Genomic DNA, 16,779 nt, shown 5'->3' on the forward strand with positions numbered 1-16,779 from the left:
TGTTTGTGGTAAAGGGTTACAAAAGTAACATATAAAATGACTAAACGGTACTTTATTTTTTTTCCTTTTTAATTATTATTACAAATGTAAATATATACACTTAGAGTGTTTCAAAAAATTAAAATGAGATGCCAGAAACTGACTCCAATGAAATTATTTTGGTTTTCAAGACACCAAGGAAAACCAAATACGACAAAAAAAAATTAAAAGCAAAAAAGAATAATTATGCAACAATTTTTGCTCTCATCTCATCACATTGTCAGTTCCATGATGGCATTTACTATATCATTTTGGTTATTCTTCAGCGCTTTAACAGCCTTCGGACGACTGACATTCGCCTGCGTCATTACCAGCTCAATGTCCTTATCCTCAACGCCGGTATCATCCACTTCTTCATCAGATTCTTCTGTTATAGGTGGTACAGATGTTGTGGCGTTACTTGCTGCTCCTTCAGCTGCTGCTTCCTTGAATTTCTCAGCAGCGGCCACTTGCGCCTGTTGTGAAAGATCTTCAATTTTTGCTTCACCAAAAATAATATAGGTGTCGCTAACTGGATTTTTGTAGACATCCGGTTTGTTTATAACAAACAAAATATTTTTTGATTTACGAATTGTCACTCTGTTTACTCCAGTTATCTTAAAAATAAAATATATGTAAATTAAAATCACATAGTTAGTTCTTATGGTGGATTAATTTATTTTAACATTGCCTCAGTCTGCCAAGAAATTCGTCAAGATTTTTTTTCAGACAAAAATTTATATGCGAAACCTTGGTGAAATCATCATAAAAATACTACTATTACGTTTTATCATATTATTTACTACCACAAACTTTTATTATCACAAATTTTACACCACAAGATAAGTTTCTAAATCAACTTATTTTCTTACCAATTTTAATCCTAATTTAGACATTATTTTCCGCGCTTTCTTTTCCCCTCGAGATTGCTTGGCTTTTGAAACCATTTCCATGGGAAGGCCGGCAGCGGCAGCCCCGGTAAAAGCGGCCGTACCGGCAGTTCCATTCCCGGCATCTTCTAATTCGGGAATTTCATCGTCGGTATCACTCTGCGTTGATTCTGAGCTGTGGTCGGGTTTGGGTTCCGCAACTGCAGGTTTCTCAATTTCGGTCATTTCTGGCATTCTATCTACAATAAATAATGTTTTATATTCGCACGTGTTCGAATTATTTTTTAGGTTTTAAATTTTGCCTTTGGGAAGATCGTTTTCAAGAGTTGGTTTTTTTAATAACGATTTAGATTCGTACGGAAAGAAATAGGGATCTGAATTGAATTAGGTGAATTTGTTGATGTTGGGTTTTGTAATATCATGATGTAACAAAAAGAGATGACTTAAATATTTATGAATAACTTACTTGAATTCAACAAACTAGAAGAGAGAATTACCCGATTGACAGGAAAGGTTATGTTTGATTTGGCGTGAAGTTAGACCAATTTTACAGAGACATCTATGTACTTTTTAACTTTATTTTTGTGTTGATTTTAAACAAATTTATTGATATTATATATTTAAAAAATGCTTAAATCAAGAAAATGTTTTAATATTGAAACATTAAGACAGAAAATTTAATATATATTTTTTTTTTATTTTTAAAGAGAACATGAGTGAAGATAGTTAAATATCTGTCAATTAAGTTGTCAAAAACGTGTTAAATTTGCTTAGAATGTCTTCAAAAATTAATAAATTTTTAACACAAGTTGCAACTTATCTAAATGTACCATGTGGAAAAATTACTTTAGATCAATTTGGAGTTAGTATTATAAATTTGATTTTTATATTTATTAATTAAATAACGTTGTAGGTTCCAGTTAGAACAATCAATAACACTTCTTCTAAAAGTTTGTTTAACATTCTTAAAATTTATCTTAAAGAAGCTAGTAAGGAAGAACTATTGGGAAAAACCGAGTATGAACAAGCCCAGGTTTATCAATTTATTGAATATGCGAGTGTTTATATAATTGGTTCTAATTTACAACAAATTGTGAATGAAATATTACCGGTAACCATAAAAATTATGAGTTATATTTGCATTAATATCCTTTTTTTAGCATATCCATGGATGGCTAGCGGTAAATACCTACCTTTGTGGTACTAAAATGACCATTGCAGATATCATACTTTATTATTTACTTTTTGATACTCTATCAGAGATATCTCATTTGGAACAAGTTAGGTTTCTTAATGTATTTAGATGGTTAGATAATATACAAGAAAATCGAGAACTAAGACAAAAAAATTCCATCATTTTATTTAATACTAATTTGGCTTCATGTGGTGACATGCTAAACCAAAAATATATTTATAATTTTTAATTTAATTAATAAAACATGATTACATATAGAATTTTGTAAATATGTTTTTCTGACCACTGACTAGAAAATAGTTTTTTAACATCTATCTTTAAAAAAAGGTTTTTATCATCTACTGATAGAGGTTATATTAGCTAATGTATCCTGTTTAATAAATCTGTTTTATCTTATCAAATCAGTTCGAAGTTAGATGTGGTAAAATGAGGTCAGTTTTATTAGTGATTTCATTACTGTTTGTTAGTGGTGGATGTTATCATTTGTTAATTGTTGAAAATTTAAGAATAGAGTTCTTAAAATTACACTCAGAAATAGTTAAAAGCGTTTCAAATAATGATACGTTACGTCACGATATTAGATTAATTTTACATGATTACAAACCGTTTTTAATCCGTTTAAAAAAGGTACATTTTATGAATATAAATGATGTTTTTATTTAGACATAATTTTAGGTAGAACAAGATGTTTTGAATTATGATTTTATAATAAACAGTAACAAATTAAATAATAATATTCGAAACCATTTTGAAAGTATTTATAACACTACTATTAACATTAATTCCAAGAAAAGATATAATGAAAACAACTTTAAAGACGGAATAAAGCGGTTTAATTACACGAGAATCCTACAAGATTTCCGTAACAAAACTAACAAACAAACGTATTTTTATTCATTTTTAGAAAAAATCGATAAAACGACTTTGGAACAATATTCTAAACATGAATTGTGTTTTATCCTTTATCAATATTTAACTTTAACAGATATAAAGGGTCTTATTTTGACGAGTTTGTTTGAATTTACTACAAATAATTCCAGCATACCTTTAAAACTTCCGCCTGTAGCTAAGTATAATAATATTTTATTATCCTTGGGTAACATACCTGATGATATATGGAGACAGGACCCCGCTAACCATAAAAAAGGGAAAACCTACATAGAAATTGAAAAATTTCTACAAGCTGTTATTGTTTATGAAAAACACATGTATCCATTTAATTGTAAGAACGAATGTATTGATTACAAAAACGTAACGTCCATAAAAAATGATTGTGGTCAACAATTTAATGAAATGGCTTTCAATTGTAAATCCATCGTTGATACCTACCATAGAACACAGTTACTTAATTGTCATGAAGTGTCTCCAACATTAACGACTTGTCGAGATGTAGATAATATATTAATTACTTAATTTTACTTATTAATTGTATTTCTTTTAGACATTTCCAAGAATATACAAATATTCAAAATTTGGCAATCAAATTTATGGTGATAATAGTGGTTGTACTCAAAAAGAACAAACATTTACAACAAACAAGGGCTGTTCTTACTGTGTATGTACAATGTATTACAAAAGATATTCAGCTAAATATATAAGTCTTAGATCTGTTACTTCCACCATCGATAAAAACAGGTATAGTTTAGATATTTATGTACTTATGATGCCGTTTAAAATTGAAGCATTACTCATAGAGAAGACTTCAGCAAATTTGCTTGTAAATCAAATGTATACGTAAATTTAAACTATGCTTAATATTTACTAATATTACTTTAGAATTGGCTTGTGTTATTGTATGTATGTAGCTTCACGTGGGGGTGAATTCCTTCACAGTACTTTGGCCCCAGCGTGCTCTTTGTACATCCCCACATTTCACAGTTGATTCAGGGGTCAGAAAACCAGTTCAAGGTTTTAATGAACGTTAATATAGAACAGAAGGGTATATTCTTTAAGTGGCCCTTACACGATCAATAATATTGACAATACCTTAGCATATTGACAATAATATTGACCATGTAAGGTGAAAAATTTTATTGACGGTAAATATTGATGGAGTATTGATAAAAGTCCGGATTTTCAGATTTTCAGACATCAATATTGAAAATTGGAGGGGATATTGACAATACTATTGACCGTGTAGGGTTAGCGCCTCAACTCCTAAGCCTGTAATAAACTCAACTTTCAAAATTAAATACTTTTTTGTAATTCGCTACGGTAATGGAAGCTATAACAGTACTCAAACGGGTGCTGTAATGAGACTCCTTACAGCATCCGGTGCTGTTATGAGATTTTAGTAACATTTTATGGTACCAGTTCGAGTTGGTGACATTGGGTCATTAATTTTTCTAGTTGTCAATGTGACAATTTTTGTCTATGGATGTTTAAATACGTTCTTAGCATCGAATACAAGGTTCACAATAATGAGGACATTGACTCTGAGCAATTTCTCTTATTTTGGGAGGTGTACAGGGTGTCCAAATTTCGATGGGTTTGCAGGATATCTCAGTTATTATGAAAGATAGAAAGTTGCGGTTTTCGCGAACCTGAGCTACTTTTTTGTGAAACTTACAATGCCGCAAACCAAATTTTCATAGACCTCTTCGTTTTTGATATACAGGGAGTATTTCAAAATTTACGATTTTCAGACACCCCCCGTATCTCGGCTATCCGGAAACTTAGTAAAAAAGTAAAAACTGGTTCTAATAGATTTTTTCACGGAGAATCCAATGGTGCACGTAGAATTTTTCTAGTCATCACGGTTTTTGAGTTATAATCACAACTTAGGTTTTTTTAAATGGAACCACCTATATTTTATTTTTTTATTGAACTGGATTTTTTTCAAGCTTTTCAATGATATACAGGGTGATTCATAAGTAATGGGCCAAATTGTAAATGTACGTCTGCTCCTTACTGAGATACAGGATGTTAAAGCGAAAAAAATAAAATAGATTTTTGTTAATAGATCAGCTACTTTTCTACATAATGACTCATAGTTGACTTATAGTTTTTGTAAGGGTAAACAATAATGTGTGAGAGGATTTGAGTTAACTCGTAGATGTCGCCACATGCGCCATATGAATTATGAAACGTCAATGAGTTTTTACGTTTAATGAATAGTTTAAAACATTTTATTGTTAAGTAAACTGATTCATTCTTGTCCTAACATAAATCAAAATGCCGAGACATAATCACTTTTCAAACGAAGAAATGAGAGACATGTTATGCGTTTACGCACAAGAACGTTTTTCTGGGCAAGCAGCATCCAGAAAATATCGTGAAATGTACCCTTACAGAAGGCAGCCAAACCGGAAGATATTTCAAAATATTTATAATCGATTGGGTGAAACAGGTTCATTTCGTCCAAAATATCATACAGGACGTCCTAAGATTATCACTCCGCAGCAAGAAGATGAAATTTTGAAACTCGTCGATTGTCTGCAGCAACTGGAATAAGCCAATCATCCGTGACTAGAATTTTACACAAGGAAAATTTATATCCCTATCATTTTATACCTGTGCAAAATTTACTTCCAACAGATTATCGAATCAGAGTTCAATTTTGTCAGTGGCTAAAAGGAAAATTGAATAATAATCCAACATTCCTAAATAACCTTTACCAGACGCGGAGTTTTTAATTGGCGAAATAGTTATGCCTGGGAAACCGAAAACCCTCGTTTAAAAAAAGATAGACATTTCCAGCACGAGTTTAAAATAAATGTGTGGTGCGGTGTAATAGGCAATACATTACTGGGCCCAGTTGAATTACCTCCTAATTTAAATGGAGAGTCATATTTAATTTTTTTAAATAATGACTTAGTCGACCTCTTGGGAGATCTTCCATTACAACTAAGAAGAAATATGTGGTTCATGCAAGACGGTGCTCCTCCACATTTTTCACGTGCTGTGCGCGAACATCTGAATGAAACATTCCCTCACCGTTGGATTGGACGTGGTAGTGAATTTCAGTGGCCACCATGTGTGGGGTTACATGAAATCAATGGTCTATGCTGAACCTACTATAAATACACGAGACGAGTTATGGAATAGAATTCAAGATGCAGCCAATTCAATACGAAATAATCCTGCTACATTTTTTAAAGTCAGACAATCCTTAACCAAACGGTTAAATGCGTGTATAAATGCTGGTGGTGGTCATGTTGAAAACCTTTTGCAGTAGCTCATAATTAAGCTTAAATTTAATTTAACTTCGCACAACATTAACATGTAGGTTTTGATAACAGTTGTCGTAAGTGGTCTTAGTTCAAGTCTGTTCTAATGTTGTATTTCGTTTTATTAACTGGCGTACAATAAATTGTTTTATTACGTAATTTTTTTATGGTTTCAGTTTAATATTGTTATCAATTATCAATTACGGTTAGGTAAATGTCAACATTCCATGCCATGCTTGTGTCTTAACAGATTAATGCTACGTCGACCACCGTGAAATGTAGTGTAGTGAATTAGTAAAATTCAAATATCTCGAAAATCGTTAATATTTTCAAGATCAAAGAAGTATAGCTTTTTTCTACAGAAATGATGGGGCTATCCAAATTAAACAAGTATGTTGTAAAATAATGAGCGATAAAAAATTTGTAGCTGATTTCATCTAATTCATATGGCGCATGTGGCGACATCTACGAGTTAACTCAAATCCTCTCACACATTATTGTTTACCCTTACAAAAACTATAAGTCAACTATGAGTCATTATGTAGAAAAGTAGCTGATCTATTAACAAAAATCTATTTTATTTTTTTCGCTTTAACATCCTGTATCTCAGTAAGGAGCAGACTAAGACCCATTATTGTTAATGAAAATATTATTATTTTGGCCTCCTGAACGTACATTTACAATTTGGCCCATTACTTATGAATCACCCTGTATAATACTCTATACTTACCTTTATAATTAACCTCGAAATTGAATAAAATACATTATTTTATAAGTAGGCAATGATAAATAGACTGCCTAACCTGACGTCACAGAGATGGGCGGAGCTTATATCGACTCCAAACAATTTCGTTGCTAACCACAGTTGCTAATGATAAACCGTAATAAAAATGTCATAAAAAGTCACTTAGTTTATTTTATTTTAACACTAATTTGAAAAATTGCATATGGTGATTTACCGTTAGCAACACACTTAGCTATGAAAATGTTTGGAGTCGATATAAGCTCCGCCCATCTCTGTTACGTCAAGGCTTAGGTTGTCTATTAAGTGAGGATACCGGAATAAACAAAGTAAATATAGTTAATTATTGTCAAACTTAATTTTGAATTTTGTGCTAACAATAAGTCGTGTGTTACTTAATTACCTTTAATTAACTTAACTTAATTATCTTTTTCTTGAAATGATGGAGCGCTATGAAAATTATGACATGCTAGCATGTTACATTCATGCAATATGAAAATGTTAATCAAGCTGCTGAATTATAAGGTTTGTTCCAACAAGCGGTCGGACTCGTCCGTTACTCGTCAAATGCAATCGCACATGTCAAGTAATGTCGTCACATTTCAGCGGATTTCATTGCATTATTTAACTGTGCGATTGCATTTGACGAGTCCACGTCGAGTCAAACCGCTGGTTGGAACAAACCTATACATAAATAGGTAGAATGCAACATTTATCAGCAATAACATTTTATTAGCAGATTGTTTCACTTCAGATATCCAGAAAGAGCGCAACCAAATTTAGTTTTTGCGAATAAAGCGTAATTTGATCAATTATGGAAGTTTTTTGATGCCCAGGCCAAAAAAATATAATAACGAAAATCGGAATAACAATGAAATTACCGTGTTAGGATGTGTGGAAGCCGCGCCTAAAACATCATGTAGGGAAATTGAATGTCAAGTTGGAATTAAAAAATCGACTGCCTATGCGATTCTAAAAAAGTATAAATATAAACCCTACAAAGAACAAATAGTTCACCACTTACATCCGGGAGATGCCGAACGACGTTTGGAATTCTGTAACTGGTATTTGAACCATGCACAAAGTAATATTGAATTTAGTTCCTCTATTATATGGTCTGATGAGGCATATTTTACCAGCACAGGAATCTATAATCGTCATAATAACAAGCATTGGCATCAAGAAAACCAACATATTGTAATTGAGCGGGAGCGTCAAGGAAAATTTGGTTTTAGCGTGGCATGTTTTATTATTGGGCCACGAATTGTTTACAAAATATGTGAAGGAAACCTTTGCGCTAATCGCTATTTGGCCATCTTGCAAGAGGCTTCGCCAGAGATTTTGGATGATATTCCTCTTATTCGGCTAAATAATATTTATTTTCAGCAGGACGGAGCTCCCGCTCATAATGTGCAGTTAGTGAGTCGCTACCTAATTGCAGAATTTCTTGGTAGGTGGATAGGCACACATGGTCCAACGCGATGGCCAGCAAGATCACCTGATTTATCTATTTTGGACTTCTTTTTATGGGGATATATCAAGAATCGGGTATATAGTACCCAGAATCGAACAAAATTGGAATTGAAAATTGCTGTAACTGATGCTTTTTCACATTTACAGCAACATCCCATAACTATTCTAAATGCAATTAAACGCATTACTGAACTTTGTGAACAATGTGTGCATCAAAATGGTAACAACTTTGAACAATTCTTGTAACTTGAAGCCATATTTGCATAATGCTTAGTTTTTAATAATTTTTCGTTTTTAGCAAACAAAATTTAATAGATACATTTTTTTAATAAGTCAATAATTAATATTATAGAATTTTCAAAATTCTTTGTTTATTCTGGTATCCTAGCAACGCGATCACTTAATTTATCATAGCCTACTTATAAAATAATGTGGTTTTTTTAATTTCGAGGTTAATTATGAAGGTAAGTATAGGGTATTATATATCATTGAAAAGCTTGAAAAAGTTCTAGTTCAATAAAAAAACAAAATATAAGTGGTTCCATTTAAAAAAAACCTAAGTTGTGTTTATAACTCAAAAACCGTGATGTCTAGAAAAATTCTACGTGCATCATTGGATTCTACGTGAAAAAATCTATTAGAACCCGTTTTACTTTTTTACTAAGTTTCCGGATAGCCGAGATACGGGGGGTGTCTGAAAATCGTACATCTTGAAATACTCCCTGTATATCAAAAACGAAGAGGTCTATGAAAATTTGGTTTGTGGCATTGTAAGTTTCACAAAAAAGTAGCTCAGGTTCGCGAAAACCGCAACTTTCTATCTTTCATAATAACTGAGATACCCTGCAAACCCATCGAAATTTGGACACCCTGTACATGAAACATTTTTGTCAGGTGAATACATTTTGTGTTTTGATAGTTTCTAATTGTCAATTCCAATTTCTATTTTCAAGTGTTACGGTCTTACCAACTGCTACATATTTCCCTACATTGACAAAATTTATTTTATATTTGAGAAAAAAAAGGATAAAAACGCGAATTACAAAAAATAGCATAAAAAACACGTTTCATAAGACTTAAAGCACTCATTCATTAAAAAACTCGTGGCTTCGCCACTCGTTTTTCAACTTGAATTCGTGCATTTCAAACGTGTTTTACGAAACTTGTTTTTTAATATACTATTATTTAATTGTAACAATAACAAAACATGTCTATCAACACACTAAAGAAACATATGTTATTTTAACCCAGTTGATTTGAAAACAGGTTTAATTCTTATTTTCTACATTACACTCAGTTGAAGAAGTGGTGAAAATGACCGACCCATTAACTGACGTTGTTGATGTTCAACACGATGGAGATACTGTTGGTTCATCCAGTTCTCGTGATGATGAACAAGATGCTCTTCGTAATTTCATCGACCAATACGAACTACTCCATGTAGTCCTGTAGGACATATACAGGATGTTTCTAAATTGTAAGGGAAAAAATCTGTAACTTTCTTATGTCTTGACATTTTACAACTAACAAATTGTTAGTTTGATCATAAAAAGTCAAATAATGCTGAGATCAACTTGACATAACTTCTTTTCTTTGACTTCTGAATTAATTCACTTGAGACTGTGTATTATTTTATTTTTTTGTGATCAAACTAACAATTTTAGGAGAAAATGTCAAGAGACAAAAAAGTTGCGTATTGAATTCCTCAAATCTATAGAATGTGCGGGGCTAATGCTTTGATAGTAGCGAGAGGAAGTTTTAGGAAAACCAATGTCTTCAACAACAAAATTTTATTTACAACAATAATAACAATAATGTAAGTGCGGAAGCGAAAAGGGTAACTGCTGACTGATCTGCCGATGGTAACTGCTAACTGATAAGTGATGGTAACTGGTGGTAACTGACTGAACTCTCCGGGCCGATCCTCGTTCCTTTTATCCCCGAGTCCAGTAACATCCCCGGTGAAAGTTCTCTTCGAGTCCTTATCTGGACCAAAAGGATCTGCTGTCCAGATGTACGGAGAGAGTTCTTCTGAATTGTTTCGAACGCATTCTGGCGTCCAGATGTTCGCCACGGAGAGCGTCCAGTAATATCTCCGGTGAAAGTTTTCCGGGAACCCTTTGCCTGGACCAAAAGGGTGTCCTGCCCAGATGACCGGAGAGAGATTTTTTTGAACGGTTTAAAAAGTTCTCTGGCGTCCAGATGTTCGCCACAGAATGTAATAGAAAAATGTGGACGCATTAAAAAGGTTTCTATTATAGCTTTGCTGATAGTTGCTGGGGACATCATGACAAAAAACTTCAAGCCTTCAAAATGTCTTCCTTTGGCCAAATACCTCAGGGTTAAGGCTAATCTTTCCCTAACACTTATACTTTCTCTCATATTGCTATCCCGTCTTTTCAAAAATGCTTCAACCATCTCTAACAGTTTGTTAAAGGTACTTTCATCCATTCGAAAGTATTTCCTGAAATCATCAACATCGCAGAGCCTGATTTCTTGCAACAGTACTAGATGAGAATATTTATCTCTCTTCTTCAACCATTCTTTTATCCAATGTTTGCGTTTCACTCGACGAGTAGTTCCAAGCGCCAAAATAATAGCTATGCAAGCTTTTTTTGTACGATTATCCATATTTGGAAGAGAAATACCGGCAAATAACCGAGTAAAACTACGTAGATTTATTCTGTTCGTGGTAAAAAGGTAACTTATTGAGCAAACTTATTGTCAGAAGTATTGACAATAATATTGATCGTGTAAGGTAGTGAAGTATTGAAATAGTTGTATTGTCAATATTATTGATTGTGTCAGGGCCGCTTTATATCCGAAATTTGGGGCCATGGTATGCTAAAAATGGATTCGCTTAAGTATGCGAGGTTGGGACAGTCACAAACAATATGGCTTACCGTCTCGTCTTCTATTTCACACGCTCTACAGAGGTATTTGTCAGCTTCATGTGGAACATGTGCTTACGTAATCTGCAGTGTCCGGTCAGGAAGTGGGTTAGTCACTTTTTGATTTTCCCAGGAACTGAGTAGATCTCAAAAACACTTACTGCAGTCTCATCCCATCTATCGCAAAAAGCTCCCTGGGAGATGGAGTTGATCAGCTTTGGTGCTGTATTAAAAGTTAGAGGTACAAACGGTTCAGGGGAGATTCTTAGTTGCCCGTTTCACCAACCTGTCATATAGTCATATAGCCAGTCTGCTATTGATGCAGATTACAACGTTTCTGCCAACTTTTGACATTGGCGGAAAGGTGTAGCTAGAGATCGTGCGAAAAAATTCCCTCTCCAGAGTCTCCAGCCTTCTTTGATCCATCAGTGTAGATGGTCAGCGTTTTGGCTGTGCTTAAGTTGCTCTGGAGTATCGTTTCAATGCCGAAGTGTGGCCTGTTTAAGAAAGTAGGTGTGATGTAGTCTGCTCGAGCTTCAAGGACTTTTCCCATTTTTGCAACCTGCATTTGGCCACCTCATTAATGCTTGTGTTATTATATGGGTGTGCATAAATAATTATATTAATTGAAATTATTTTTGGTTTTGTAGAATAATTGTAGGGGCGCGATTTCAAAAACATAACAATCTTATACATATACAAATAAAAGAAGGAATTTTAGGTCCGTATTTAACAATTAATGAGACTCGATGGGTAAAGATTGAAAATTTTAAATACAACGATCGATTGATACATCAAAACCAAGATTTTATACAAATATCTATGAATAAAAGATCAATACATTTAGGAGCTGCTAAATTATCACACGTTGATGATAAATATATAAATATTGAAAATTATGTATTGACAGGTACGCACAATTTTTTAATTTAAAAAAATTACACAATTATATTTTATATTAGTTTAATTTATTTTTTAGGAGTGAGATTTCACGAATGGCAGGGTTTTCTTTTACTGCAAATTCGTTGTACTCGTTTTGATTTAAAGAGCGGAGCCCTCATTGCAAATGGAAGCGGTTGGTACGATGTTAACAGCTGGCCGAGGTAAGCAAATAATTTATTTTATTGCTTTTAATATTTATTTATGTATTTTAATTATTTGTACAAACAATAGCAACGAAATCGAAATTAATAATTCTGATATACCAAGAGATGGAGGTACCTCAAAGATTGTAAGCAGAGGAGATAATCAGTTTGTATCATTTACACACTCTTCTTTTGAAACGGATTTTGCACAAACTACCGTCCCATTTTTTGACGCTCAAGAAGTTGTTTCAAGTAGTCCTTTACACGGAATGGGAATTTACTATAAAAGAGAATTGAAGAATGGTAATCGCAAATCTGGAGGATTTCTTGGCATTAAATTATTTACATATGACTACAAAGATCATCTAAGAAAGCTTACAAATTAGCTTATCATTTAAAATGTTTAATAATTATTTATCAAAGTGAGAGTAAGGAAAATAAAACTAACAATGTAACATAATACAAATGATATAATGAATTATAAATTAATTTTAAAATACCATAAAACTGGTGGTCTTACTTTAGAGCAGCCATGTCCAACCCAAATTGCACTGGGCCGCCACCCACCTGAACAAGAAAATTTCAATTCTAGCGCACACTCGCGCTCAAATGAGATACGTATACACAAACTAGCATGTACACAGATATACACAATAATATATAGATATTTCAGTAAATTACAACAGATATTTAATGTGAAACTTGTTTATTTATTTTATTTGAAATTTTTTTAATATCAACTTCTAATTTTGTTGTGGCAACGTAACTGATTCGTCAAATTTGCGTCGGTGAGCCTGTTACGGTCTTTGGTTTTGACTAATTTTAATCTAGAAAAAAATGACTCACAGAGATATGTTGTGCCGTTTGCTGCCACAATACACATAGCTAATTTTTTCAAATTAGGAAATTTATCTTCCTGGATATATTTTCCATAAAAGTCGACTATATTGATGTCCTCAAACCTTAATTTCATTTCTGAGTTGGACTGCAGATCGATAAGTTCCAGTTGTAAATAACCTGGAGCTGAATTCACATCAATATTAAATGGACAATTAAAAATATTGAACATTTGTTCAAATTTTTCTAGGTAGGCAAATCTTTTTTCAAATTCCTCAAGCAAATCTTTAATATTATGCGAATATTCGGAAATGGGTTTATTTTCCATTTCGAAATCATTTAAGTGAGGGAAATGTGTGGCATTATTCGATTTCAGTTGATTTTGAAAATATTTTAATTTAGCAATGAATGTCTTTATGTCTTGATAGCAATTCGTAATTAATTTATTTTCTCCTTGAAGATTCTGATTTAGTTATTAAAATAATAAACAAATAAATATAACTTCTTATCTTGCAAATTCAATTTATTTTAACGGAACCGGTTTCGACTAGTTTTACTTAGTCATCTTCAGCCGAATCTACAAATTATATTTTAATTACAATTTAATAATTAAAAGTTAAAATTCTTATAGAACTTACGGTCAATAAAAAATAAAATCAACATCACAGAGAGCATATAAATAACATTTTAAAAAATGTGAAATTACACTTTAAAATATAATATATAAATAAATAAACTGTAAAAAGACAAAACCACATAAGTTCTTACACAAACGATGTACAAAATAACACTAAAATGGATGACCTTTAAAACTTGTATGAAAAAACACATGCCAAGACAGAAACAGGTAAACGAAATGAAACTGCGGCGATTTCGAAAATAAAATCAAATATTTCTTAAACATTGAAAAAGCGGTGTAAACTTCATATCCAATTGATCATTTAACATGATGTAGTTTTTATTTTTACTGTGTTTTGCAATTTTTAATGCTTCCAAAAGATCTAAGCAAAAACCTTTATCACGTTTGTGAATAAGTGTTATATTTTCATAATTTATTTTGTGTCCGGTTTGTACTGTATGTTTATACACGTTAGAGTTGCATTTACTTTTATGTTCTATTATTCTGTTCTCTAGCTTTCGTCCTGTTTGTCCCACATATATGCTGTTACAATTATAACAATTGATAGAATAAACTCCACATTCCTTAAGTATGTTGTATTTATTAAAGTGAAAATTAGATAATAGATTCAGAATAGTGCTATTATTAGAGAAAGTTAAGTTTATATTATATTCCGAAAAGACTTTTTTAAGCGATAAAGTGAAGTGATTGAAAGGAAGCGATCTGTATATTTTATTATGTGTATCTTTCGTAAACAAAGGATCATGTTGTGCTTTAATTTTGTTAATTAGATTGTTAATGGTTCTTACAGGATAGTTATTACTTTTAGCCAATTCAAAAATGAAATTCAATTCCTTATTTTGATTTACTGTGGAAAGAGGATAACTAAAGAGTCTATTAATGAGAAATCTAAAGCTTGCCATTTTATTCGAAAAAGGATGATTTGAATCGAATGGGATTATTGTAGAAATTGAAGATGGTTTTCTATACACATCGAAATGTATTGTGTTATCGATTTTGATTATAGCTAAATCCAAAAAGTTCAAGATATTATCTCTTTCTAATTCCATGGTAAATTTTAAGTTATCGTGAAGTTGATTAATATGATTATGAAACTCATTTAACGTGGTTAGATCTCCCTCCCAAACACAGAAAATATCATCAACATATCTTAACCATTTGACTATATGTTTTTTATATGGGTTCAAGTTGTTTAGTATATATTCACTTTCATAATGATCGAGGAATATATCTGCTAATATACCAGATAAGGGCATACCCATAGGTAAACCTTCATTTATTTTGTAATTTTTGTTATTGAAAGAGCAATAGTTCTGAGTGATAATGTGTTTAAGAATTTTATTCAGATTATTGATATTTCTTATATTATCTATTTGATTTTCAAAAATTTTAGATATTAAGTTTAAAGTTAGATGTATGGGAATGTTTGAATAAAGATTAACTATATCAAATGAAACCAAATATCTTCCCATAGGATCTATATCTCGTATCTCATTAATAAATTGTTTGGTATTATAAATTGTATATTTTGGTTGAAAATTTAAGTTTTTGAAAAATTGAAGCATGAAATTGGCTAGTTTTGCAGTAGGTGAATTGTTAAAAGAAGTTATTGGCCTGATGGGCATATTTTGTTTATGTAATTTAGGAAGAGCGTACAGTTTCGGAATTTTGGAATTCATGTGTATAAATAGAGTACTGAAGAAAGAAGAGGAGACTATCTTGCTATTGGGATCAATATGTGCGGAATATTCGATTAAGGTACTTCTGCATGTGTTTATAATTTCGCGGGTCTTTCTAATAACTGTGTCTAAGGGATTCTTTTCTAGTTCAACATAATGGTTTTCTGACATAAATTGTTCAGTTTTGTTAATATATGTTTCTTTATTTAATATTACAATGCCAGCCCCTTTGTCAGCTTTTGTGAATGTGGCATTATTTTCGTTTAATTTATGTTTAATGTTTTTCAAAGTTTTCCATTGTTGAATCTGAGATAAATTATATTTTTTAATATTTTTTTCTGCCTTTTTAATATGTGGTATTAGGTCGTTCTTTATTTTGTTATATTCGGGCTGTTTTCTAATTATATTATCTAATTCAACAGTTAAGATAGGTAAGTTAATTTTTGGGATTAAAGAAAATTTGTAACCTTTATTTAAAAGATTTGTTTCTTCCTCTGTGAAGTTAATGTCAGTTAAGTTCTGGAACTGGACATTGTTCTTTGGTTGGTCTGTTGGATTAGTTTTCACTTTGGCCATTGTGTTTTGATTTTTCTTCAAAATTTGCAGTTTTAGATTTTTACGTCTTTTATCTTCTCGTTTTATGTGCAGTGTCTGTGTTGTTATAAAATTTAAAACTTCCTCAATTTCCAAGAAGTGCAATCGTTCTCTTAGACAACGGTTGATTTTAGCAAGTTTTTCATAACAGAAATTAAGTGTCTTAAAATGTTTTCGTTTTTCTTCACGTAAAATCTTTTTATGTATGAAGTTCAAAGTTGACATTTTTATGTTTTTACAGTTCACCTTAGCAAAATTTGGAATGATATTCTCCTTGATGCAGCAATTAATGAAATTTATATGATTCTTTGTAGTTTCCAATTTTATGTAGATTTTTAAAAATGTTATTTATATGCTCTCTGTGATGTTGATTTTATTTTTTATTGACCGTAAGTTCTATAAGAATTTTAACTTTTAATTATTAAATTGTAATTAAAATATAATTTGTAGATTCGGCTGAAGATGACTAAGTAAAACTAGTCGACACCGGTTCCGTTAAAATAAATTGAATTTGCAAGATAAGAAGTTATATTTATTTGTTTATTATTTTAATATTTAAACGAAAC

General features: G+C 31.8%; 3 protein-coding genes across 3 annotated transcripts; 2 read left to right on the top strand and 1 right to left on the bottom strand.

Annotated features, from left to right (window-relative positions):
* Positions 1-32: 32 nt before the first annotated feature.
* LOC111423131 (nascent polypeptide associated complex protein alpha subunit) lies at positions 33-1,515 on the bottom strand. Its single transcript, XM_023056375.2, has 3 exons — positions 1,375-1,515; positions 891-1,147; positions 33-635 (listed from the first exon to the last, which is right to left on the bottom strand). The coding sequence occupies exons 2-3, from the start codon at positions 1,140-1,142 to the stop codon at positions 252-254; spliced, it is 636 nt and encodes a 211-aa protein (XP_022912143.1). The 5' UTR covers positions 1,143-1,147; positions 1,375-1,515; the 3' UTR covers positions 33-251.
* A 126-nt stretch (positions 1,516-1,641) lies between these two features.
* Positions 1,642-2,363, top strand: LOC111423132 (aaRS-interacting multifunctional protein 3). Its single transcript, XM_023056376.2, has 3 exons — positions 1,642-1,770; positions 1,822-2,019; positions 2,069-2,363. The coding sequence occupies exons 1-3, from the start codon at positions 1,684-1,686 to the stop codon at positions 2,330-2,332; spliced, it is 549 nt and encodes a 182-aa protein (XP_022912144.1). The 5' UTR covers positions 1,642-1,683; the 3' UTR covers positions 2,333-2,363.
* Positions 2,364-2,383: 20 nt separating this feature from the next.
* LOC111420166 (uncharacterized) lies at positions 2,384-14,508 on the top strand. The gene is made up of 6 exons (XM_071197393.1): positions 2,384-2,730; positions 2,779-3,492; positions 3,545-3,738; positions 12,029-12,288; positions 12,358-12,481; positions 12,552-14,508. Exons 1-6 carry the CDS (start codon positions 2,530-2,532, stop codon positions 12,847-12,849), a joined length of 1,791 nt encoding a protein of 596 aa, XP_071053494.1. The 5' UTR covers positions 2,384-2,529; the 3' UTR covers positions 12,850-14,508.
* The last annotated feature ends 2,271 nt before the right edge of the window (positions 14,509-16,779 follow it).

This window comes from Onthophagus taurus, chromosome 7 (genome assembly GCF_036711975.1).
Source record: "Onthophagus taurus isolate NC chromosome 7, IU_Otau_3.0, whole genome shotgun sequence".
NCBI lineage: Eukaryota > Metazoa > Arthropoda > Insecta > Coleoptera > Scarabaeidae > Onthophagus > Onthophagus taurus.